Genomic DNA, 24,572 nt, shown 5'->3' with positions numbered 1-24,572 from the left:
AAATTAGAGATCTAAAACTGTAGTCGTATCTAATTCTAGTATTACTTAAATATACATAGTGTGTTAAATAGAAACTTCGATATCTAGGTAAGCCGCACAATCTAAACAGAGGACTAGTTCGCCGAGTGAGATAGTTAGCATGAGACGGCGTGGTGCGAACTGCGGTACACCAAGTTAATTGGCATATTATAATGAGATAATATGGTAGATAGCACGGCGCGCGCGAAGTGCATCAAACGCGACAGTGCAAGTGTGCAGTGCCGTTAGGAATGTGACCGGATTCCAATCCAGCTCGTCGGCACGACCGCATTCACCCACTTACATCGCTATTATGTCATTACCACCGGCCTAATCATTAACCCTATTACGAATAATGAATAACTTCACCTTTTTTCTACGCCACTTACAAAAATAAGTTGATTATATACTTTCATAACACAAGGCTTTCGTAACACGTTCCCAGAACTTGGTTAACTTGGTAACCTACACTTTTTTCGTGGAAACAACAAAACTTATTGCTTTCGCACGACCGCAGTCGGTTTATAGAGTAAAAATTCAACTTCCCACGGATGCACAGGCGGGAAGTTAAATATAAACCCTTAAACGCTTGCTTGATACAATCATTCGCTACGAAATCAAATACATGACAAGTTATGTTATGGCGTACGTCTCTTATATTCATGTTTATCTCACAAATATGTTCAATTCTAGTAACATTATAAATGTGAAAATTTATATAAGGATGCATCTACGTTTGTTACTCCTCCAAATAAAACACCGGAGCGAATTTTGAGAGCTCACAGATAAATAGATAACAGGGGGTCGAAGTCCATTTGACAAAGACTTTGTTTTCTAAAAAGAAACAACTCGTCTTCTCTAAGTTATGTCTGATTGTAGTGGAAAAAATATAATATAAAATATGATATAAAAGCTATCGGAAAAAGATATCGGAATCGGGAAATATACATTTTATGAACTAGTTAATTCTGTGCCTATTTTGTCTTTGATATTTTGCATCTGCACAATGCAGCTAAATAAAAATTTATGATTTTGTTACAATTCACGTTTCGTTGTTACACATAGTTTTGAGTATTGGAATATCGAAAAGTGAATTTTAAAAGAATTGCATTCAATCTTATTCGATTTAGTTAATTGATTGAAGACTACAGATTATATGTATAGATTATATAGGGGTATTGAGTACCAAGATTTGGTAGCGCTATTATTTTTTATTAATTAAAGATGAATAGATAGAGGGCTTATGAAGTTTATACTTATTGCCTTCACACATATTTGACAATGATAAGTCCCATTCTATTTTTTATTTATTAAGTGAGCCAAAAAAAAGTTATTGTAAGATTAAGATTTAGTGACAACACTTTCATAGTAAAAAATATCTTGACGGCTGTTATAGGTGAGTGAAGGTAATATATCTTGTTTTGAATCCAGAGTTTGATAGCGTGCCAGGCATATTATATGGTTGCATATTGTCACGCTACATAACTCCGGGTTGGTATTGAGAATAATTTTCTTTACGGTACGGTTTAAATAAGTAACGACTGTATGTATTAGGACCGATATTCCTTTCTCAAGTCTATTGGATGAAATTATTTAATGATTTAGCATTTTCGCAGTCCGACAATGTCAGTGAACATTCAAATACAAATCTTTATAAAAAGTGCAACCAAAACTAAAGTCAATTTAAAACAAAATGGTTTTAGTAGTGTGTATATCGAGAATGGGAAATATATTTGACAAACGCCAAGATAGTTGATACTGCTCAAATGAAAAATTCGTACATTAGGACACTTAAACTGCAGCAAGCTTATCGGATTAACAGTCCTGATCCTTTTAGATCATTAGAAAAAGTAAAATCACCATTGTTCCAATTACCTGGCTGCAAATTATATCCTCTTTTAACTAGCGAGATAGTAACACATTACTCGGAATATTTTATAGAGCGAAACAAATTGTTCAAAACCTCAAGGAAACAATATTATTATGTATAAAAAGTAAACACCGTTTAACGGCGATGTTAATGACCTATGACTAATACAAGAGGCCTGTAATGTATAACATTGGCATTCGTACAAACAACAGTGGCAGTCGGTGTGCGCCGACGGATACGAGCAAACATTACATAACTTTGATTGTGTTTGTAAAAAGTTGGGGATTCCCTCCACTACAAGCGCATCTTGCTTACACAGACACGACGCAGATGTGTGCGTGTAACCTTGCCTTCCTTTACATATTAAACGCCGTCGGGCTATCCCTTTGCGTACCCACACAAAAAAGCCCAACCATAACTATATTGTTAACAGAAAAAGAGAAAATGAATGAGTTCGACTGTTACCGCTATTATTATTAACTCCTTCATTTCATCGTGCTCCTGTGAGAAACGATAAAGGCCCACTGACCGGTTCACTTTTTATACGTGTCGAGTATCAACAATGGCACGTAAACCGTATTCATCGAATCATCTGTTTCCACTTCCGACCACACGTGCTTTGAATAACAGTTATAGGAATCTTGCAATTCCATAACACGTATATGTTAAATGTTTACATTACGTAACCACATAATAGACTTTATTTTTACGATATGTCTAATTATGCTAGGCGCAATATTCACTTGTTAACATTATAAGAAATGTGTCACGATCGAAATGTTAGAAAAATGAATTAACTTTACGTATTTTAGTACAGATAGACTCGTCGTTCTCAACTTGGCACCGCTTTCCTTTACGAGGTAGTAAATAATACGTTGTACCTAAAGCAAACGAAGTACAGTCGTTGCATTAGCGGTAAGTGCGAACGGTAACGCGCACGTTTGCGTCGGCATCACTGGCGTCACGGACTAGCGGAAGGCAAATACGAATGTCTGTGTATTTAATTATAAGACTCTATAAATAGAAAGAGCATTACGTCGTGTTATGCGGTCGGTTACGGCAAGTTATTTCGGTCTGCGCCGTCACGAGCCCCCGTGAATGTCAAGCTCGCGGTAACTCTAACTAGGTGCCACCGTGCCACAGCGGTTAGGCAACAGGTGGCTTGCACCACGATCTTAGACTACAAGTAAACATTTACATGCACCTAAGAATGCAATTTCATCCTTCATGTACAAATATTTGATCGTTATCTTACTATGAGGGTAACAACTTTGGTACCCCTCATTGATGTTTATAAGTTTAGAGCCGTTGTGACTGTGAGTACGCTAAAATCGTACAAAGGTATTTCTTTAGGTCATATGTAAGATAGTTCGTTACATGGAGGGTATAGGGGTTCATAGGTGAAGCCTTTATTACTTCAAGTATAAGACACCTCACGACCACAACCAGAATTTACTAAAATGCAATGAAAAAATGCTAAAAACAAAATAGCCCGAAAGACTGAACGAAGTCTCGTCGAATACTCAGTCAAATCATCACGAGAACGTAAACAAACGAGCGGTGTTACTGACCTAATAAGGCGACCCCTTTCCCAGGCAAGACGGTTCAATAAAGAACTCCCTTTAGGTACGTACTATCTGGAGTAGGTACATAAGAGTGGCGGTCGTGACCTTTTAATGTAGATATATACCTACGATGTATAGACCCACTCCCCGCCGTACGGAACTACCTACTGACGAACAGCAAAGTTTACACCAATGTATAGGACAGAAAGTATTATAAATGTGAACCGATGTATGTAGATAATGGAAAAGTGAACACTTTTTTAATCATCTTATATTCGTTTCCTTGTCTGGCAAACCGTGACTGCACTATTATTTAGAGTAGTAGCAAACACAATCATCATAATCTGTACAATCCAATTTAAATGCAAACAGGACGTCTAAAAGAAAGAAGTGTTATTTTTTTAATTAAAATAAGCCGTCATCCCGAAAATTGATTACGTAACGATATAGTATCTGCACTTGCAAATCAACTTCTAATCAAGAGAAAAAGGATAACTAGCAAATTTAGCAAAAATCTTGCTAAGAGACAAATAAATGCTTATTCTAAAACGAAATGCGGGATGTTCAGTATCGAATATGAAACAGCCAGCTAGCTACAACTTACCCCTATAAAAGCACCTGCTATAGTTTTATATGGAAAACATTCTAGCAACTCCTTTCCTTTTTATGTTCTGTTTGATATCGTGAAAGTTTATTGCTCTCAATGTTCCTAAAGTACATGCTTAGGGAATTTAACTTCAAAAACAATAAACATAAAAAGTAGAACAATAACATCTTATGGACTTCGAAATGGACATAACGTTCTCGTTGATGATAATGATACTCGTAACAAACGTAAAAGAAATCCTTGAGTATTTGCACAACATAAATCGCGTGTAATATCTAAACACACATTAACAGATTATAGATGTACATGTACGTATAGGTATGGGAGTCATTTACCTTTCCGGCTGCGCTCAGAACGAAGTCCTTGGCAATGGCCCCTTTCACATACGAACAAGTATACACATTTATCGATGTTACGTAACATTGTTTGCATCATTAATGTTGGCTAATGCAAAGTTTATAAAATTTTGCTCATAAATACCGTACTGAATTTGTAGTTCGTAAACGTGAGATTGATGATTGTGTATTAATTACATCGTACTATTTAGAATACGTAATGAATGAATTAGATAACAAGTTTATGAATGCAATTAAAGCAAAAGTAAGCCAATACGTTAACCAATCGAGTGTAGTTGTAATTAGAAAATGCGTCACCCGTTGTCACGCACACAAACCGAACTGATAATGTGCTTGACCTACAAAGACCTCCCTTGTTATTAATCCGACGTTTTGATTTCAACCGACGACCGGCAAAGGGAGCTGGCAATTACGTGACGTCATCACGGTTTAACGACCCCATTACAACATTCAACATATTGTATGAATGAATGCAAGCCGCGTGACGAGTGGTGACGTTTTTGTTCGCCAATAAGTATCCGCTTAGTAAGGTGTTTAAGCGGTTGCAATTTTGTTCAGAGAAAATTATTCGAGTCGGGATTGTTTTACTTACATTGACAACATATTGTTTTCATGGCTCAGAAATGAATCAAATCGTCATCAGCAATCATTGACGCCAATTGAAACTGTTACGACGCATAAATGCCAACAGACTTAGAGTACGTCATCACCAATTTACTATTCAATTATAGCAAAACGTCGAGGTCATCTTAAAATTTGAATCAAAATTGGCGCTTACCATAGTGAAATTTTAATAGATGACAGTTAATCGGTCGGTGACCCTATGCGTTAAACGAATGAGGCCTTGCCCATTATCCAAGCGCAACACAATGACACGATTATTGGAGGGCACGCGGGTTCGAGACGGTAGGCATTGATTTTACGAAATCCACATCACGGACTCAGAATGAACGGTCTCCGTCGGCCCATTCATCTCGTTTTCATGTACACACCGCCGCTATTGCGATGCGAAAGTGAGAGCGAAATTTACTCGGCCTGCAACTACGCACAGAACCGCCATGTATTGCCCTAAATACGACAGCTGAATAGATATCGGTCATTTGCCAATTAAACTGGAATAGTATTTGAATTTCGATATGTTATCGGGGGATGAATATTTGATTCACTATATTGACACTGCTCCGTACATATAGTTATTACCTTTCAATGGCTATTCATCGGAAGATGGTCACACTGCCATGGTTAATAGGTGATCTCTTTAGCGTACAAATGCTAGAACAGTGAGCTTCTGCATAAGTGAAAAAGTGATAGAAGTTTATTCATTACCCAGTAAGTTGTTCATTAAAGACGTCTTTTCTACATTACCGATAGATCTGTTCGATTGTATAGAATGGAGGATACCAGATGCAAGACAATTGTGTATGTAGACAAACACACACATATCCACATCACACACAGCTAAATCTAAATATAGCGGGCGCCGATATCAGCGGCTCGCCCTTGAACCAGTCGCACGGAAACATTTTATTATTATTACCGAGCTGTCGGCGAGCACGAGTATGTCGGGTCGTCGACCCCGCAACCACGTGTCTCCTTATCGACAACTATCTAACACGATTGTGGGTAAACAACATGCCGAGATAAATGACTAATTCCACAATGCTTGCCTATTTGAGCCATTCATAATAATCAGCGTAACGTCATACTGATTTAGCAGACAATGACCATCTGCGTTTCAGAGTATCATGTTGAATTTTCAATGAGCCAGCACATCCCACGTCTAATCAATCGAATTGTGATCCAGTTCCAAAGTCAAGTTGTGTGCTTTAAATGATGTAGGAATACACACCGATTGACTCCATAAACCATTAAATATTCAAAGCTAAGCAATTGGTGCCTGAAGAAACCGAGACGATACCTATATCTATCTATAGACGCGGCACGAAAACGATATGCAGTCGCGGTCGAAGAAAGTCAATGCAACTTGTCCATAAATAATAAATCGTCTAATTGTAAAAGGCCGTGACGGACGGAAGAACGTGCATATCGTGGGAAGTGGGACATTGTTACGTAACCGGTATTTGTTCAATGGCCAGCCTACACGGGTACATCCTTACAAATGCGTACGACCTTGAATGTGAACTCGAAAGTGTAAACAGGCACGTGCTCGATGCATTGTTTTATGGCCGCCGGTTGTGAAATACCACAAACAACACAATGTTATACGCAATGTGATACATTTTCATGAAAACTTAAGATCATTTCTTTTATCAGTAATGATTAGAATTTTAAGACCCGCGTTACCTTGTTTTCTAGTGAAATGTGAAGATGACTTAAAAAAGTCGCTATCATTAGGTTTATCAAAAGTTAAGAAACATAATTAACGCATTTATCGCTTTCAGCAACCGAAACTACGATATTCGATTAAGCTATATTGGATTCCCAGAATCTTAAATTCAAAGGAACGCCTTCTTTATCGTATGTACATTAAAATTGTGCAAATTCAACGTACAGCTCCAATAGAGAAACGAAAAGCCTTTCAAACTTCACATCAAGCCAGATAGATACACGTGTCACACGTCAAGTTCCATTCACGTTGATTCCGTCAAACACACGTCCCGCCACCGTTGCCTCTACATAATGTATGTACGGGGGAACGGCAGGCGGAGAGACGGCAAAGCCTCACATTTCACTACCCTTTAGCTCGTTTTGGAACTGAGAGGCGAACGCACAAATCTCCGCCTGGAAGCGAGTAATATTTGCCTACACATCAAACTTTCACTATCGTCGTGCGCTTTCGTTTTTATATCTGCTAACAGCGGCGGGCTCGCTTTGTTATTCCTACGTATACTTTTTCCTTTTTGCGTCTGACAACCGACACGTTGCTGATGGCAACCAACTGGCAATAAATAGATCGACTGTCTTTGCAGTTTACTCTAAAAACAATTCTTTTCGAGATATACCTAAGGGTGGTTCCGCGAATGCGTTTGAATACTCCACAAAACTAGACTAGCCCATATGCAATCGTGTTATGCGTATTTAAGTTGAATCCCTAAAATTGTTTTTAAATTCATTACTAAATTAGACGTAAAAACTTGATCATTTTTAGACAAAGTCAATCTAAAGAATTTCATTCATCAAACTGCCAAATTGAAGCCTACGAGATAAATAGGAAGTATCTATAAATTACAGACAGATATGAAGATAAAAGGATTTTACAAAAACAGTTTCTATGAAGTCTTAAATCAAGTGGTGATAGTAAATTTTTATATCCATGTCTTGCATTATCAAACATTTATTGAGATAGACGTGTAAAAGAGTTCATTAACTTATTCACGATTGCCATACTTTAAATGACTTCAGAAAGTGGAATTTATGTACTAACCCTCAGAAAACTTCGTAACACGAAGATGGAATATGTTAAGTTAATTTCTCGGTCTAAGTTTTCGTTCTTATTGACCCATCATCAAAACTTCTGCAACCTAATGGTTCTAGAAGTTTCTAACTTTTGACTAGAACACGAAGTATGCAGTTTAGGAGTTGTATGTAAGGCAAGTAAACTTTCAAGTGTGGTTCTAGTTAATCTGTTAATCATCTTCTTATGAGAAACATTCAAAGTTTTTAATTTAGATAACTACGATCAATCACTTAGACCAGACATTTATAGATTAGTAACCTACTTTACCATACTTAAATCACCTTACCAGTTATTTATTTCGACGAAAACCACAGTCTGACTATCATCAAATCTACTGAAACACAGTAAAGTGTGCAGATTAGATTTTTGTCATATTGGCGCTGATTGTCACGACAAATAGTAGTGAGCGTACTTGGAACTAATGTGTTGTCACTTTGGTACATGTATGTGACAGCGATAAATTGGACCCGGTATTCGGCAATCATTGTTCTGTACCAACTCGGAACTTGTTAGCGGCGCTGTATTTTTTCTCCAACAATTATCATATTTCAGATAATTTATGCAATACCTAAATAATGAACGAAAAAATCACAAATAATGGTAGAAATTGATTCGTCCAATACGACATTCATGTTCAAAGCAACCTAGGTATGTAAATAGTAGATGCTGTGAAATTAATAAGGTTCATGATGCAGTAGTTAAGATGTCAAAATGTCGCTATCAAAGGGCGCGAGGTCCACGGGTTCGACTCCCGTATTTCCTATATATAAGAATTTATGTTTTAGCGATAAAGCAAATATAATCATAGTGCAGCAATTAACTAGATACTGCAAAGAAAAAACATAGCAACACAGGGTATTAAGGCAAATAAAATTTCTGCACATTAAAGATTTTAACAGAAAGCTCAAGGTTTTTGAATTCCATTTCTGGATACCATAGTGATAAAATCAAATGCATTTTGTTTGCTTTAACTTTACTAAAAATATTATTTAGTTTACAAGTGATTAGGTACCTAAAACAGATGGAAGAGATGATAAATGTCGTTTCTGCCTACCAATTAAACAGATTAGTATTTTATGTATCTTGAATACCTGCATAAGTTTTACTAAAATCAGAAGGAGCATTTCAAACATTATACTGAAATTAACAGAAGTGTCACTTTTATCTTGGGTTATCTGACTCTTTTTCTTATAATTTTAGGAATTTATATAACTAGCAGCATATTATTGTGTCAGTCCTATCATAACCTATTAAAAGCATAGAGATCATTAGGGCATTAGGGCCATGAAGTCAAAAAGCCCGCAAACATCATCAGAACTCGGCTTAGTTATTATATTAACTTCTTATTCAAATAACTTGTTATTCTTTTCGTAAAAATTGATCATTTGAATTGTTAAGTAGATACACAAAATGAGCTAATAATAGTTGAAATGACTAAAAATATGAAAATAAATATAAGATAGTTACCAAAATAATGTGGTCTTTAAATTAATATTTCTTATGGAAGAAATTTTAATTCTATTAATAACAACAAAACTTCGTGGCATTTTCTTTGAATATAGAATTTGCTGAGATTTGACTTCCAATAAAGATAAATAAATATTTTTTAAAAATTTATCAATTTTTAGGTAAGTAGGTACTTTAATTAGGTAGGTATCTTATTTATCACAAACAAAACTGGTGTTAAAAAAGGAGAAATTAACAACTTCAATTAGTCACAGTACCGAAGATTTGAATTAAACATGCAACTAATTAAATTCTCAGAGATTCTCTCTAAACCAATATTGGTGAGATTGGGCAGCTTGGTGGAAGAATGGCTGCAGGCTTTTAACAAACACAAAGAATATGACTTTTGTAAACAATAATGATTATTTGAGAATGTAGATATACCTCAAGACCCACCAATCCTACCAAGGTAAGTTAAATCTCTTAAAATGATTCTGAAATGACCTCAAACTTAATTTTATAGCTGTTAGGTATTTAGATTTTAACAAAAATGCCCTAGACTGTAATTTTCATTCGCTCGGTTCTTTAGAACAGATCTCATCTTGGTTCAATTTAGATATAGTCTTGTTTAATGTCAAGTGCCGAGAACTATTTAAGATTTAAAGTAAATATCATTTTCATATATTTATTTATTAATTTATAGACTTCCTTAACCTTTTATTTACTTTTTAATCTACCTAGGTAGGTAAAGTAAATAATATAAAATTTGCATGTTTGGATATTAGTTACTCAATTGCCAAAACAACTGAAAGATTAATGAAACTTGACAGTGCTTTAGCTTATGTAGAAGAACATACACCATAGAAATACTAGCTTATGCATGTAATTTTGTCAATAACAACTATTGTAAGCCATTTAACTATAGTCCACATGTACAGACTCAGGGGCAAGAGTAAGTTTATTACAAATATAGTAAGTCAAAAATATAACATTAATTGCTGTTTAATGAAATAATATGTCCATTTAATGCATGGTACTATGATTTGTTACTTACATTGGATGTAATGAAAATCCCTGTTATGATAACTCAACAATCGCACTAGAGCTGGTCGTAAGATATATAACCTATAAATTATATATTATGTAAAAATTTTAAAATATTAACAAGTTTTTAATGAAAAGCAATATTTATTTTGATTCTATTGAGTCTGCACTTAACTAAATTGTTAATGGATAAGTTATTTTTAAAGTATTTGTATACTTTTAATGTAATAAATATACTGATAGGACATTATGGTACTTCCCAAGATTATCTCGTTGTATAATTAGGATAAAAATATAATATTTTCCTAGAAGTAGCCCTTAATATTGACTACTGTTTAGTACCTGGGCACTTAGTTAATTGATATGATTTATCTATTTCGTCAAAATAACTTTGTCCTAGTTGCCGCTTCAGTGGTAGAAACATGACATTTGATCTAGACACACTTCTGTGGAACTTAGGTTGAAATTAAATATCTAAGTTTAGTAGTAGTTTTACAATAATAATGTTAGGTACCTTTATCCCTGTATATGCAAGATTTAATAGCATTAGATCCTAAATTACTATATTAATTAATTGAAAGTGGATGATATTAAAGGCATGTATCAATATATGAACCATTTTTCTACATTACCATGTGCTGCTAATGCTAATAAGTTTGAATTGTGCTGTGAGTAATATGTGTGAATGTTTAGATAACTAACCACATGTTTCCCACCAAAACTACACAACAAGAAATATATACTTTTGTTATGATTAAAACTTACCGTAGAATTTCTATATGGGCTTTGAGGGTTATAGGGCGCCATAGACCTATGCTGCGGCCAGCCGGGCGCTGGGCCATAGCCCGCTGGCGGCTGCTCATAACTATTAGGATAACGGTGCGGCGGCGCCCCGCTCGACTGTAGCAACGAGTTGAGCGTCGGCGTAGGGCCGGGCGCCTGCGACACCGACTGCCCAGGAAAGAAGCGCGGCTGCTGCGGAGGAGGCCGCGGTTTGCCGGGAAAACCCGGTCGCGGCGCATAGTAGGCTTCCGCGCCTTCTGGATATCTATATTGGCCGTACGGGTCTGTAACTGGCCTTTCTCCGCCTCGATCGTGACCGGGCGCCTCGCCACCGTCGCGTGGCTGCCCCGGTTCGGCCGACATCGGCGATTTGCTCTTTGTGTTCACGACGCCATCGGGCGGAACGCGCCCGACGGACTTGTCGGTGCCGTTTTGTAACAAAGCGTTCCGAGATTCACTGAGCTGCTCCGATGGATTCTGCTCAACGTTCGCTTCGCTACGCTGAGTCTCTGCCTGCGTCGCAGCCATGTTCGGCTGACAACGGCCGTCCCTGCTTACACTCGCTCTAGCGATCGACCGGCTCGCTTACGTTACATCGGAATCGGGCGTCGGATTGCAAAACCGCGACGCGGACACTTCCATCACTAACAAGAAGATTAACTATACACAGATTGTAACGCGAAACGGACGAAATATCGTTCACCGACGCACACACATCGATCACATATCTACTCCATTGGCGTAAACGAGGTTAGGGAAAAGGTTACATATCTAGCAGGCGCTTTTGTCACGCTATAACTAAACATTTCATAACACTATCACGTTTTTAACACTCCGTATACGTTCACTTACGACAAAACTCATTCCCAAACCCGCAACCAAGTAAAATACTTAAAAACAGAACAATAGAATCACGAAACTTCCAAAATTATTAGCGTCCGCCATTACGGACTTGAAATTCTGCGCTTGACGACGCTTCTGGCTATGTTCACTCCGGTTACAAAAAAATAATTTGTTTAAACTTATAATTCTAGGTAGCTAAAATTAACTACAGTTAATTTTTAGATAATTTTAAGCATTAAATATTCTAATTCGTTTGTTAATTGTCCACTAAATTAAGTATTTTTGCCCAAAAGTTATCTGTGCATGTTTACATTTTTGTACTATTGCGACCACGTAGTTACTACAGTGATACCAACATAATGCTTGTAACATAGTGACAAGTTCCGCTGGCGCCAAGGCTTTCGTAGCTAAGTTCATTTCAAGTTACAAACACCTATATTATTCTTTAACTGTACTTTGACATATATTTTTAATATGAGTATGCAGAAATTATTGAAATAAATTAATTTTACCTCTTACGTTAAAAATTACAACAACAATCCCTTTTGAATCATGCTCTAACTACTTATTTCGACACATTGAAATCTCTTGTTTCCGGTTTGATACCAACACAAGGTAAACCGCTGTTTTGACGCATAGAGTATAAATGAAAGTTATGTGACTTGAAAATTTTCCATTGACCCTTCATCGTAACAGTAATAAATAATTTAAAATAATTAATACTTTACTAGTTGTATTAAATAAAATCATTTTTTTATTTAAAGATAAAAAATATACGTTGGCCGAAGTTGTGTCTTGTATCATTTTAAGTTTCGTTAAATTCACCACAAACAATGATTGTTGATACATTTTTTTAAAAGATTCTTAAAATGTCTATGCTTTATAAAAACTTTATAGGTACCTACAACAAAATAAAGATTAGTCGATTTTAATAATAACCTATTTTCAACATGATAGAGCAATATGTATAATTTTATTTTCTTTATAATAATGACAATGAAATAACTAAATAGATTTTAGAGAATTTAACAAAAAAAAACCCAACTAGCAAGAAATGTCATTGCTGCGTTAGCGGGCACGTGAATACGAAATTTATTAAAATAGAGTCTTTCAGATATTGGTGTGGACGGAAATATTTTAAAAGATCAATCGCAAGTGGGATTTGACCAGCCTAAGACTAGAGTCTTTGTGTTCAGTCTTCAAATATCCAGATATTTTACCGGTGCTAGGGAACACTGTTTTAGAAGCTTTTCATGTTTCGATGCTAGCTAGAATGAATTGGTGTTGCCAGTGCGAAGAAAAATTATGGATGGATTATGGAATAATGGTACTCTCATTTCATCCAAGCTTGGGTGAAATGGGTACTGAAGCAAATAGCGCAATTAAAAGAAAAAGACATATAGATACCATATTATTATCTAGCTTAATGTCAGCAATATTCACCTGGTACATTTTTTTAGGTCAAAAAAATTATCTCTATCTGTCCAATTGTTGGCTAGCGATTCCGGCCTGCTGCAGCCTTTACTAACTCTTTCCCAGCAGCTTCTGTGTCCTACAGTCCCGTCCTAAACTAAGTATATGCCAGATTCCTATACCATTAACCCGCATCTCCACCACAGCACAATTAAATTTAATTTAATAATTTTGAGTTCCACACACGTGGTGCAAGTGGAGCAACGTTTCTTAGGACCGTCTCTCATAAGGCGGCCTAAAGCCATCTCTAGGTCAACAATAGTATTAATATACATTTCGCATCCACAACGAACAATTTCGCAGTATAGGACCTAACTCTGAACAGTATACAACATTCTGTCATGCGTCAAGGACCTGCATAGGCGGCTTTACGGGATTTTATCAGTAGTAGACTGACAAGGTTTAGAGTCTTGGTTTTGAAGTAATGCAGTACACATGCATTTAAAAACTCATTTAGAAGTTTAGCGGGTGGACGTCGATCTTCATAAAATTAATTTTCATTTTTGTGAGTGAGCAGGATTTTGAAGAAAAATAACAGATTGCACATTTTAAAATTTGATTTATTTTCATGTTTTCGTTATACAATATTTGTTAATTTGTTTGCAAAAATATTGTTATCTTCACCAATGTTATTAAACGAATTATCTTTATTTGAAACTCTTAGTACCGGCATTGTAATGAACACAAGATTCTATTGCTACTTTATGCTAACAATACAGGTTTGTAGTAAAATGATAAAAGGTACATACACGCAGAGAGGTGGTGACGAGGCTACTTCACATAATTAATTTCTATCTAAACATCTTGCAACATAATCTTTTCACTTGGAAATATGCTAATTTTAATTGAGCGTAATTCTATAATATAAATGCCAAATATATATCTCATTTCATAAAATAACGTAACATAGCATTTTTAATAAAAAAAATCTATAAAAAGTACACATAAATTAGTTATGGCATAATGCTATTATCTAAGTAAAACAAATCTCAAAATTAACCTAATTTAAGTACAAAGATCACGGAGTTCAATTTATGGATAATATGAATAATGTGATGACAGATCTGATCAATGTTAAGCTCGAGTTATTGCAAGTATTATGTACAAAGAACGAAGTCAATTGTGCTTTATACAAATATATGTTGATGAGCACAATCTGTATGAAACTTTAGTCTTGAAATCAGTATTCGATAAAATCAGCGACATCTTTTTTGTTTTCAACAAAACAAGTTCGAATTTACGCCAATAGTTAACAATCCTCTCATTTTATTTATAGTAAGTTTGTAATACAGTCATTTCAATTTTTTGGCTATTAAAAGGCAGTATAAGATTAACCTAATAGTGACTGGTTATTGAGTAGAATGCAGGTTAATCCAAAAGAGGATAATTATTACTGAGAAGTTCGACTTGTTGTTTTGAATACTGTATCGTTATCACTGTATAAAATGCCAACAATTAGTAGAATTAGAAGCGTATTTACACCATTTGATTATCGGAATGTTCTTCAACACTGTCAATAGATGATTTATTCTTCACACTTACAACAATTTCGATATGCCACTATCAATTTTATACTTTCCGTATTAATACTGCAACAGTCTGAATGTTACTTCGTTAACTTAAATTTATAACATTGAGTTTTAAGGCAATTTTCGTGTTTTAAACCATTTCTTTTTAAAATATTAGTGTTGAATAATATTTGAGAAAGAAATGTATATTTTTGTTAACACCAATTTGATTGGATTAGGCGTCAAAACACTGTACATGTGGTTAAAAGTCACAGTTAATGTAACAATCAGGAGGAGCCGAACTCGTCCATCCACGACAGATACTTCTGAATGTCACCCTTCGACACAGACTTGTTGCACTTGGACAGCGCCTCCATGAAGTCCTGCTTGGTGACGGGGAGGTCCAGCTCCTCCTTGGCAAGTTGTTTGATCTGCTCCGGCTTCAGACCGGCGATCTTACGTCGCATAGACATCATTGACGCGTCCCTGCGGAAGATAAATGCATTATTATTATAAATTATCCACATTACTATCCAAAATTAAGTCCGTGTGCGCAGGACCGTACAATTAAAAGCAGTGTACAACGCTACAATTTCACAGGTAATAAACATTTGGTGAGGACCACAGTTCGTAGTAACAATCTTCTTATAAAATTGCTATCACAACACTGTACTATTTAATATTTGTTAGACAATCTGTTCACTTTAAGTACCTGCAGACATTAGTAATATCAGCTCCGGAGTATCCGTCGAGTTTCTTGGCGATGGCCCGCAGGTCCACCTCGGGGTCCACCTTCACCTCCCGCAGGTTGATCTGCAGCAGCGCCTCGCGGCCCTCCTGCGTCGGCAGCGGGATGTAGATACGTTTCTCGAGCCGTCGCCGTAGCGCCTCGTCTATGTCCCAGGGGAAGTTCGTTGCTGCTAATACCATTACTACCTGGAAATTAAACAGTTTTGTAAGTATGGATTAATTTTAAAGGTACTTTACGTTTACGAATGTCGTGACTTGGAATATTTAGTTTAATTTAGGTATTGTTTTTTGATGATCATAAATAGTTCCGATTCTTCGATAATAAAACTCTTCATTGGGTGGTTACCTCACTTTCGACCTCTTTTTTTAACAACTTTAATAGTTTTCAGGGTCGTTTTTAATGCAAAATAGAGGTCACATAGGCCAAATTCTGGGCTGCAAAATATTCTAATGGTAGTAGTGATGTACTTACCTTGGCGGGTTCATCAGTAGCGGAGCCGAGTCCGTCCATCTGCACGAGCAGCTCGGACTTGACGCGGCGCGACGCCTCGTGCTCGCTGTCGGAGCCGCGCCGCGAGCACAGCGAGTCTATCTCGTCGATGAAGATCGTGCTCGGCGCGTAGAACCGGGCCTGGACACAGTACATGCACAATAAATTAGCAAAGTGGTACAGAAGAAAATATTCTTGATATTTTCTTTGGGCTAATATGAAACTTTTTAAACAATAAATAACATTAACAATAATAAAATTAGTGCTTAAAACGATAAACGATGTCAGCCGTTAGGTAACGTCTTGTTAGTCGCAAGAAATAATCTCTTTAAGTTCAATTTAATTTGCATCCAAAAGCAGCGGCTTTCAGGAATGTTAAAAAAACGATAGCATCAAAAAGATTTTCAGGTAAAAGAAGCGTTATTAATTATTATTTTCTTTGCAACAAATTTTTTGAATCAAAAATGTCGAAAGCAATTTGGTAATATTGAATCACACTTTCTAATACCCCTCTAATATTATCACATCAACAAAATATCAAACACACTTACCATTTCGAAGAGCAATCGGACTAGTTTCTCAGACTCGCCTCGGTACTTGGAGGTGAGGGTGGAGGACGACACGTTAAAGAACGTGGTCCCGCACTCCGTCGCCACCGCTTTAGCTAACATCGTCTTGCCGGTGCCGGGCGGACCCACCATTAACACGCCTTTCCACGGCCGTCTGATGCCCTGAGAAAAATAAAATACTATAAATACATACGTAATAACATGTTTTGGTATAGTTTAGGAAGGTTTGTCTTTTGACCGATTCTTTCCTTAACGTAAATGTATACTGCTAGTGGATCGATAAGAGCTACACATTAATTAAAACTTGTAAGATAATCGTGTCTAATGAATCGGCTAAGCTGGGCGGCAAAATCGAATATGTATAGATGAGTCCGATCGGCACAAGCCGAACGAGTAAGTAGAGTCAGTTTTGTTGATCGATAAAATCGCCGAACCGAATGTGTGTAGCAAGCCATATGGACAGTTAACGTTATGTAGGGTTAGAACATGTATTCTCTCAAGATGTAAAGAGTAAAATTTGGCTGAAGTTTTTTCACCCGGCCCGTTGCTTGACGTCAGACATCCTTGGAAATATTTTATTGGTAATGCAGTTATTATATTTCTACTTACTTTAAAGAAGTCGGGCATCCACATGGGCAAGACTACAGCCTCCTCTAGTAGACGCTTGGCCTCCGTGAGGTCCGCGATGTCATCCCATCTGATGTTGGGATTCTTTTGTACTATGTCACGCTCTGAAATATAAACATTAGTATTTATTTATATTCTTCTATTCAATGTCAATGGGTTAACTATTCAATTGTTTTTATAGGCAACAATCGCATTCCTGACAATCTTTGTTACGATCTGACTATTGATTAAGAGAGAGCATTCATAGCTAGATCCTTAGCCACCTTGTTTTAAACTAATCTAGTGGCAATAAGACTATATGAAATCCTTTCAGGAGCAAACAATAGACCACTTAACATACAAAACTAAATAGTTTCACAGCTAGGAAACTTCCTCAACAAACTACTATTCTCATAGCAAAACCGTGAGTACTACAAATAACCAAAAACCGATTAGTTTCAAGTAAAATTACTGAAGCAATGTATCGACCTAGTTCAACAACAAACTTAGTTTACAACATCGCAACTTTAAACGTTATACGGAATAGTTTATGTAAATATATTCATTGGTGGTTAACGTTGCCATTCATGACAAGTTATCGTCAACGATTTTAGTTTCGTTTCAATGTGAATTCACTGTGTGTAAATACTTTGCAATATTACTGTTATGTCTGGTTTATTTTACGACCGCTCTTTGCATTTGTTCAGCCCATTCATGGATATTTCAGTATCTAGGCGAATAAATAAAACCTTTTGAGGTTTATCAATGCTGTTTATTTTTATAGAGGGCGCTGCTGTAGTGTCAGTCGCGTGCGGTTTTATTTTAGTGAATAAAATTGGGAATAAATACATAGATATGCCGTCATATTGCGGCTCGTATGTGTGACAATATCAATAAAATCGGGACTGGATGACATGATTGGTCTGTTTTTAGTACCCTTCGATTTCAATGGAAAGTAGTGGTGATTCAGGTTTATTATTTTAAGTCCATTAAAAATTAATGGTAAAAAAAGGTTATGGCTATTATTTGCTTTGCATACAAATTGATTTCAACAATAAAATCAATAGACAGGTATAAACTTGGCAGCACGTTTAAGATACTAAAGTAGGCTCTTAGGCTTGCTACAAACACATTCGGTTTGGCATTAATTGGCCTCGCTGGACAGCAAAACGGAATATGTGTAGATGAATAGTCGGGAAAAATGTCGCTCGGCATAGCCAGGACCCGAAAGAACTACCCGATCGGTACAAGTTGAACATGTGTAGTAATTGCTTTGATTCAGTTTTGTTGTTCGATAAATATTGCCGAACCGTACGGTCCGAGCCGAATATGTGTGTAGTAAGCCTCTAGATTGTACTTCAAAATTGATACAATAGTAAAAACATTGATCTAAGATTGACCCACTCACCTAACATATCGACGAGGTCTCCGTCAGCAGAGGAAGGAGGCTCGAACCTCCTCTCTTCGTCCTTGTGCTTCTCATCGTCCGTGTCGCCATTGTTATTGTCTCTGTCCTGCTTGTCTTTGCCGCTGTTCGCATGTTCCTTGTTACTTGTGTCCTTGGCTTTCGCTGGAAAATAAATATTGAAGGTATAGACTTTTTCAATACTTTAATGATTATGGGATTTTAATGATGAGTTAAAGCTTCTACTAGATGGTGTTTGTTTTGTAGAAATATCGAGCATAGTACACTGTAGCATGTGGCGTGGACGAATCAGAGATAGAAGTAGGTACTATATGCTCACATTGTATGTGAGAAGAATTGAAATGGAAGTATTAATATCAGATGAATTGAACAAAAATATATATCAATAGCATTTTGTCACAGTACGAAAAGATTATTTTCTATGGCTCTACTATCCATATTAAAGACTCAAAATATAAAAATTTTATTGAAGGACACATTAAAATAGACCTACCAACCTCAAATCATTCTCACGTCTATATCTTACTACAAAGCCCAACACAACTTCTAAAATCCACGAAATAAATCCCAAACAATAAAATATAATCTGACGGCCACTATCCAGCTGGTGCTGTACGTGAGGCACATTTACTCCGCCTATGTACAAGCTATCATGTTTTTACAACACTTTACAGACGTCCATTTACATTTTTTATCAAGTCTCGAAGCACGTTTGTTGTTAGAGTAAAGTGCTATCGGCACGTCGATAATATTAAGCATAGAATTATGTTATGTAACTTAGATAATACTAATAAGAAACCTTGTTACATTTTTAAATAGATTTGGGGTGAAAATGAGAATTTCGTAAAAAAATTACTAGGTGAGTTTTCATCAAATTATTACGTCGAATCTAGAACAAATCTTAACCAATTTGTATTAGAGCTTTAAAATAGTACAATCCCAAATTTTAAATAGAATTTTCTTTTAAGCGTCTTTCTCAGCCTACTAGCTTCGTTCCGCGACTTCGTCCGTGTATTAAGAGTTCCCGGGATAAAAAGTATATCTTAAGTGTTAATCCGGGATATAAGCCATCAGAGTATAAAATTTCATTAAAATCCGTCCAGTAGTACCAGTAGTTATCTTACAAAATCGCATTCATAATATTAGTAAGATTGTAAACCAAGCAGATTTACTTCATAGAACAAGACTATCTATTCATACGCATACATTTCACACAATATCGTAGAACGTAGCAAGTCGTGGTCACAGTTGAATTGAAAGTCCTCTAAATATTCCACAATAGGCTTCACGTATTGATAGCAACAGTGTGGTACGAGTGTACGACGTAATCTCCATACATAAATAAATTAAACGCCACCTTGTAGGTAATACATTCAAGATGTTATCTGTATGTATTAGTTTGCTATAGGCAACGGGCCCGCATCTCAATACACTGTACAATCAAAAGCAAAAATAACAATACTATCACGTTTTCAACAATATTTTTATCAATGAAATTTGTAAAATTACTGCCAGTAGCGCTCATCGGACGGTAAATGATCTGTGGAATAAGTTCCCTGGTGCAGTCATTCTATAGTCGGGTGACCACACAGTGCACCGCATATTGGTTTTTGAGCTGAGCATCACCGGGCTTTGTAGGGTACGTAAAAAATCGGTTTTGATTTTTGTCTTAAGATAACTCTATAATTAAAGATAAAACTTTCAAATGGTTTTCACTATCACAGTGTATTGAATATTTATTAATAGCAATAATTAAATTAAAATTTTCATACAAAAAAATACCATTGTAAATGTGGCACAGTATACGTATTTTTGCTTGCGATTGTACGTATGTAGTGTACTTTGTATGACCGACCTTCAATGTTTACTTCCTTCAACAAGACCATTTAGCAAAAAACACTCGTTAATCTGACGAGCTGTTTTATTACTTGTGTTTGGTATCGATTGGCTGTGTCTTACAACTTCACAGTTGCTTAAATAAAAATGAATCGTCGAAATGTATATGTATACGCCCATTACTTGGTAAAAACTAAACCAAACACCTTGCCATTCAACCAATTCTTTTAATATGTTTGTAACTGTCGGGACAAGATTTGTATAAGATCGATTTGATCAAAATTTTCATTGAAATGGCATCAACGGGATAAAATTGTACTACACCCGGACGAAGTCGGGCCAGTTAGGTGTCATAATAAGCTGCGGATTTTTCGTTCGTATATTTAAACACGCTCATCTTTAGGACTGACACTCACGAAGAAGTTAGTCTTTCATAAGTAGTTATCCTAGTAATACTAGTTTGATTTACGGTACTTGTAATTCCAGCCGTATATTTTATCAAATGCGATTAAACGGGAGCTAAGTACCTCCGGTGTACCGTGTGCACTAACTCGTGTGATTTAGTACTGTGCACATTACTGCACAAGTTTGCATTATTTCAATATTCGAGCATGCACGTTTCTGCAACTGAAATGTGTCCTATTTTTGTTACAAATTACGAGCTAGATTCACGGCTTATAGATAAACTATCCGAAAGATAATATTATAGTAAATATATGAAAATCATGAAATCACGCTTTCCCATAAACTATAAAGGTAGACAGAGACCAGAGAACGTCACTTGGTACGATCCTCACAAATTTCCTTTGCCTAATTCACATCCACTATCTTCTAATATAGAACCGCCGGTTACGAGAAACAAACGTATGAACTAATCTGACAATATTCTAACCGATGCTTATATAAAAGTACATTAAATTTTCCATATTATTTGTCGATGTTTGTATTATTTAAGTTACATATTTCTTAGTTGTGGTTGTTTTAACGTTCGCCCATCGTTAACGGTCGGGAAATCTTCGTATTGATCGACAGTTTAATTGATGGTTTCCCTCATGCAATAGTTATGCACCTTGGACTAGGAAGTGATTATAAACGTTACGCGTCGAGATTAATCCGGAAAATTGATTACATATCATTACGACTCTACATAATACGACTCTTTAAATGCATTTAATTTGATCTGCCTAGTTCGTATACCACTACTACAACTGAAGTATGAACTTGAAGTGAATTTACTCTACATGTTTGCTTAAGCAATAAATGCGAAAATTTGTGAGTGTATGTTTGTTACACTGTCACGAAAAACCGACTGGACGGATTTGGGTCGAATTTAGTATAGATACTTAATACTTTTTACCCTAGGAAATCTTTACACGCTACGATAGTGTTGGAAACTTCTATCTTATTTGACATCTTACATAAACGATATAAACGTTAAAAAAAACATTCAAACCCACATTCGGGTAAATCGATTTTGAGGCAAATACAGCGATGATGAGTTTTTTTACTGGATTCTCAAGAGTATTCCTGAGCCCAAATCATGACTGGCGGAATGTGTATTGTATTGCTGTTACCCGTGACTTTCCAGGAATAACAACCGATTAAAAAGTAGTAAGGAGCCAAGCTCAAGAATATAGGGATCTCTTGTATGGTAAATTTTACTAACTTAAGAACGAAGTACTATGTTTAAATGTTTTTTTTTATGTATGTTCCTCAATTACTCAGCCGTCTGTGGAGGGATTTGCAAAAGTATTCGTATTTTATTCGATAGAGCATACCCCCTGAATGGCCCTATACATATTTCATTGCCATTTGATGCTTAACTTGGGAAATACATAAAAAATGGATTTTCTAGGGCTTATATTTCAAAGTATAATACACCTTTGTTCGTATTCCCCAGCCAGTTCGACATGCAGATTATTGTGATGACCTAATCGTCGTGCAGGCTTCATCGCAAAAGGCAAATTAATTACAATGTAAGTAAATTCGCTACGTGTCGTGTGTACCATCGGCATAAGTTTAAGATAATCAACGGTGTTTTCCTCTGACAATGTTAATTGTACACGTGCGTACAATCAACGTGGGAATGGGCGGAGAAAAAGAACATTTGCCTATACTTTCACAGGTGCGTATTTTGCATCATATTATGTACTGCCGATGTATACACAAGAGACAGAGTACAACTACTCAGAAGTATATTATTAGTCCGTCTTTTATGCGGTTACTTTTAATTTATCGTTTCCACAACAGTTTTAATAGCTAATAAAATACTACATATACTATAGCATAGACTTATAAGCAAGTGTAGGACACTAGGATCTGATATAACATTATAAAGATTCCAGTTATTCAAAATAGTAATGTTTGCAATTGCTAAAATCTAAAAATAGAATGGATTTTTATCAATTCTACCCCAAAGGGGATAAAATAGAGGATAGAAGTTTGTATGAAAATTCTATCCAAAGTCTCAAACCACGCGGACGAAGTTGGGGGCAAAGGCTAGTCTATACTAATATTATAAAGCTGAAGAGTTTGTTTGAACGCGCTAATCTCAGGAACTACTGGTCCGATTTGAAAAATTATTTCAATGTTAGATAGCCCATTTATCGAGGAAGGCTATAGGCTATATCATCACGCTACGACCAATAGGAGCAGAGTAGCAATAAAAAATGTAACAAAAACGGGGGAAAATTTTGACCCGTTCTCTCTTATGTGACGCAAGCGAAGTTGCGCGGGTCAGCTAGTTCAATTATAAACTGTTCAACTCCTACTGGAAACAGTGTCTTCGCACTAATCCAGGTTTGTAAGGAAACTCCACTGAAATAATGTAAAATTAACAATATTTCTTACAAGAATATAATTGTATGAATTGTACTCACCACTATGCGCTTTGTTGGCTCCAATTTTAGGATTTCTAACATCAGAAGTCTTTCTTTGCGAGGTGGTTGCGTTCCTTTGTCCTGGCGTTGTCTTCCTATTGTCATTATTGCGCGCTGTCCGGGGATTCGCTCGCGCTGATTTTATAGGCGGTGGTGGTCCTCTGTGAAAGAAAAGCTTAATAGAGTATCTCTTTGAAGAAAATAACTATGTGTTTGAGGTTTTTTCGAAATATAATAGTTTAGATTGATGGGATGGTGCATCGTTATGCAATACAATGCAGCCTGAGAAGTTGGCTCCAAGCTGGGTGCTTTATAGTGTGTATTAAGACCCACAAGACAAACAGTCGCCAAAATTATGATGGGATAATTTAACCAAGTTCGAAAATTTTGTAATTTGTATACAAATTTGTTTATTGTGGTTGAGAACGATTCTGCAAATCTTATCAGAACATAGCTATAACGCATGGTTCAAGATATTCGATACATAAAACTAAAGTGGCAGTCATTTGCAGTCCATAGCCAACTGATTACTAGTAAGTAGCAGCGCTAATTGCAGTTAATTGCTATCACACGGGCGGAATAAAAAGAAGCAAAGCCTCCTCAGTTTCCCTACGGTAGGTAACAAGTTTGTCAACACAGGTAGTAGCCACATTTCTGCGTATTCCGTACAAGTACAAAAACTTCGGTGAAAACGCAACCGGCCACATGTTTTATGTATAATTATACTTACATTTACATACGATTTACTAGAGAGACTATTAACTTGAAAATAATCGATGCTAAATCAATCATGAGGTATTACGGAGTGCTTCCTGTCAAAGTGAAATATTTGACTAATTTAAACACTTTGCTCACTATATGACAGAAAAATAGCTCATATATTTTACTGGCTTTTTATGGCTTGGCTTTATCTACTCCAAGTCTACACAAAAAAAGAAGCAAAATATAAATAAATTGCACCTGCACGCTATCATCTTATTACATAAAATTTTGATACCATGCTTTTAAAAAATGACGTGCCACTTTAGCGTATTCATATTCAAAGTTTATTACAAGCAATTCTCGCTACACCAGCCTTCATTTAA

At 36.2% G+C, this 24,572-nt stretch overlaps 2 protein-coding genes across 19 annotated transcripts in view; both read right to left on the bottom strand.

Annotated features, from left to right (window-relative positions):
• Positions 1 to 12,289, bottom strand: part of osa (trithorax group protein osa) — an 83,181-nt gene extending 70,892 nt beyond the window's left edge. For all 16 annotated transcript variants that reach the window (XM_076128337.1, XM_076128352.1, XM_076128342.1 and 13 more), the window contains exon 1: positions 11,090 to 12,289. In XM_076128337.1, coding sequence (XP_075984452.1) covers positions 11,090 to 11,635 — 546 coding nt within the window. In that variant the 5' untranslated portion in view covers positions 11,636 to 12,289. The remainder of the gene's footprint in view (positions 1 to 11,089) is intronic.
• A 1,673-nt stretch (positions 12,290 to 13,962) lies between these two features.
• Positions 13,963 to 24,572, bottom strand: part of Kat60 (katanin p60) — a 35,303-nt gene continuing 24,693 nt past the window's right edge. For all 3 annotated transcript variants that reach the window (XM_076128448.1, XM_076128449.1, XM_076128450.1), the window contains exons 4-10: positions 23,488 to 23,648; positions 18,755 to 18,916; positions 17,350 to 17,471; positions 16,723 to 16,902; positions 16,154 to 16,312; positions 15,644 to 15,867; positions 13,963 to 15,417 (exon numbers count right to left, since the gene is read on the bottom strand). In XM_076128448.1, coding sequence (XP_075984563.1) covers positions 15,219 to 15,417; positions 15,644 to 15,867; positions 16,154 to 16,312; positions 16,723 to 16,902; positions 17,350 to 17,471; positions 18,755 to 18,916; positions 23,488 to 23,648 — 1,207 coding nt within the window. In that variant the 3' untranslated portion in view covers positions 13,963 to 15,218. The remainder of the gene's footprint in view (positions 15,418 to 15,643; positions 15,868 to 16,153; positions 16,313 to 16,722; positions 16,903 to 17,349; positions 17,472 to 18,754; positions 18,917 to 23,487; positions 23,649 to 24,572) is intronic.

The sequence above is a fragment of the Anticarsia gemmatalis genome, chromosome 21 (genome assembly GCF_050436995.1).
Source record: "Anticarsia gemmatalis isolate Benzon Research Colony breed Stoneville strain chromosome 21, ilAntGemm2 primary, whole genome shotgun sequence".
NCBI classification, from domain to species: Eukaryota; Metazoa; Arthropoda; class Insecta; order Lepidoptera; family Erebidae; genus Anticarsia; species Anticarsia gemmatalis.
This window is presented reverse-complemented; position numbering and strand designations above follow the sequence as displayed.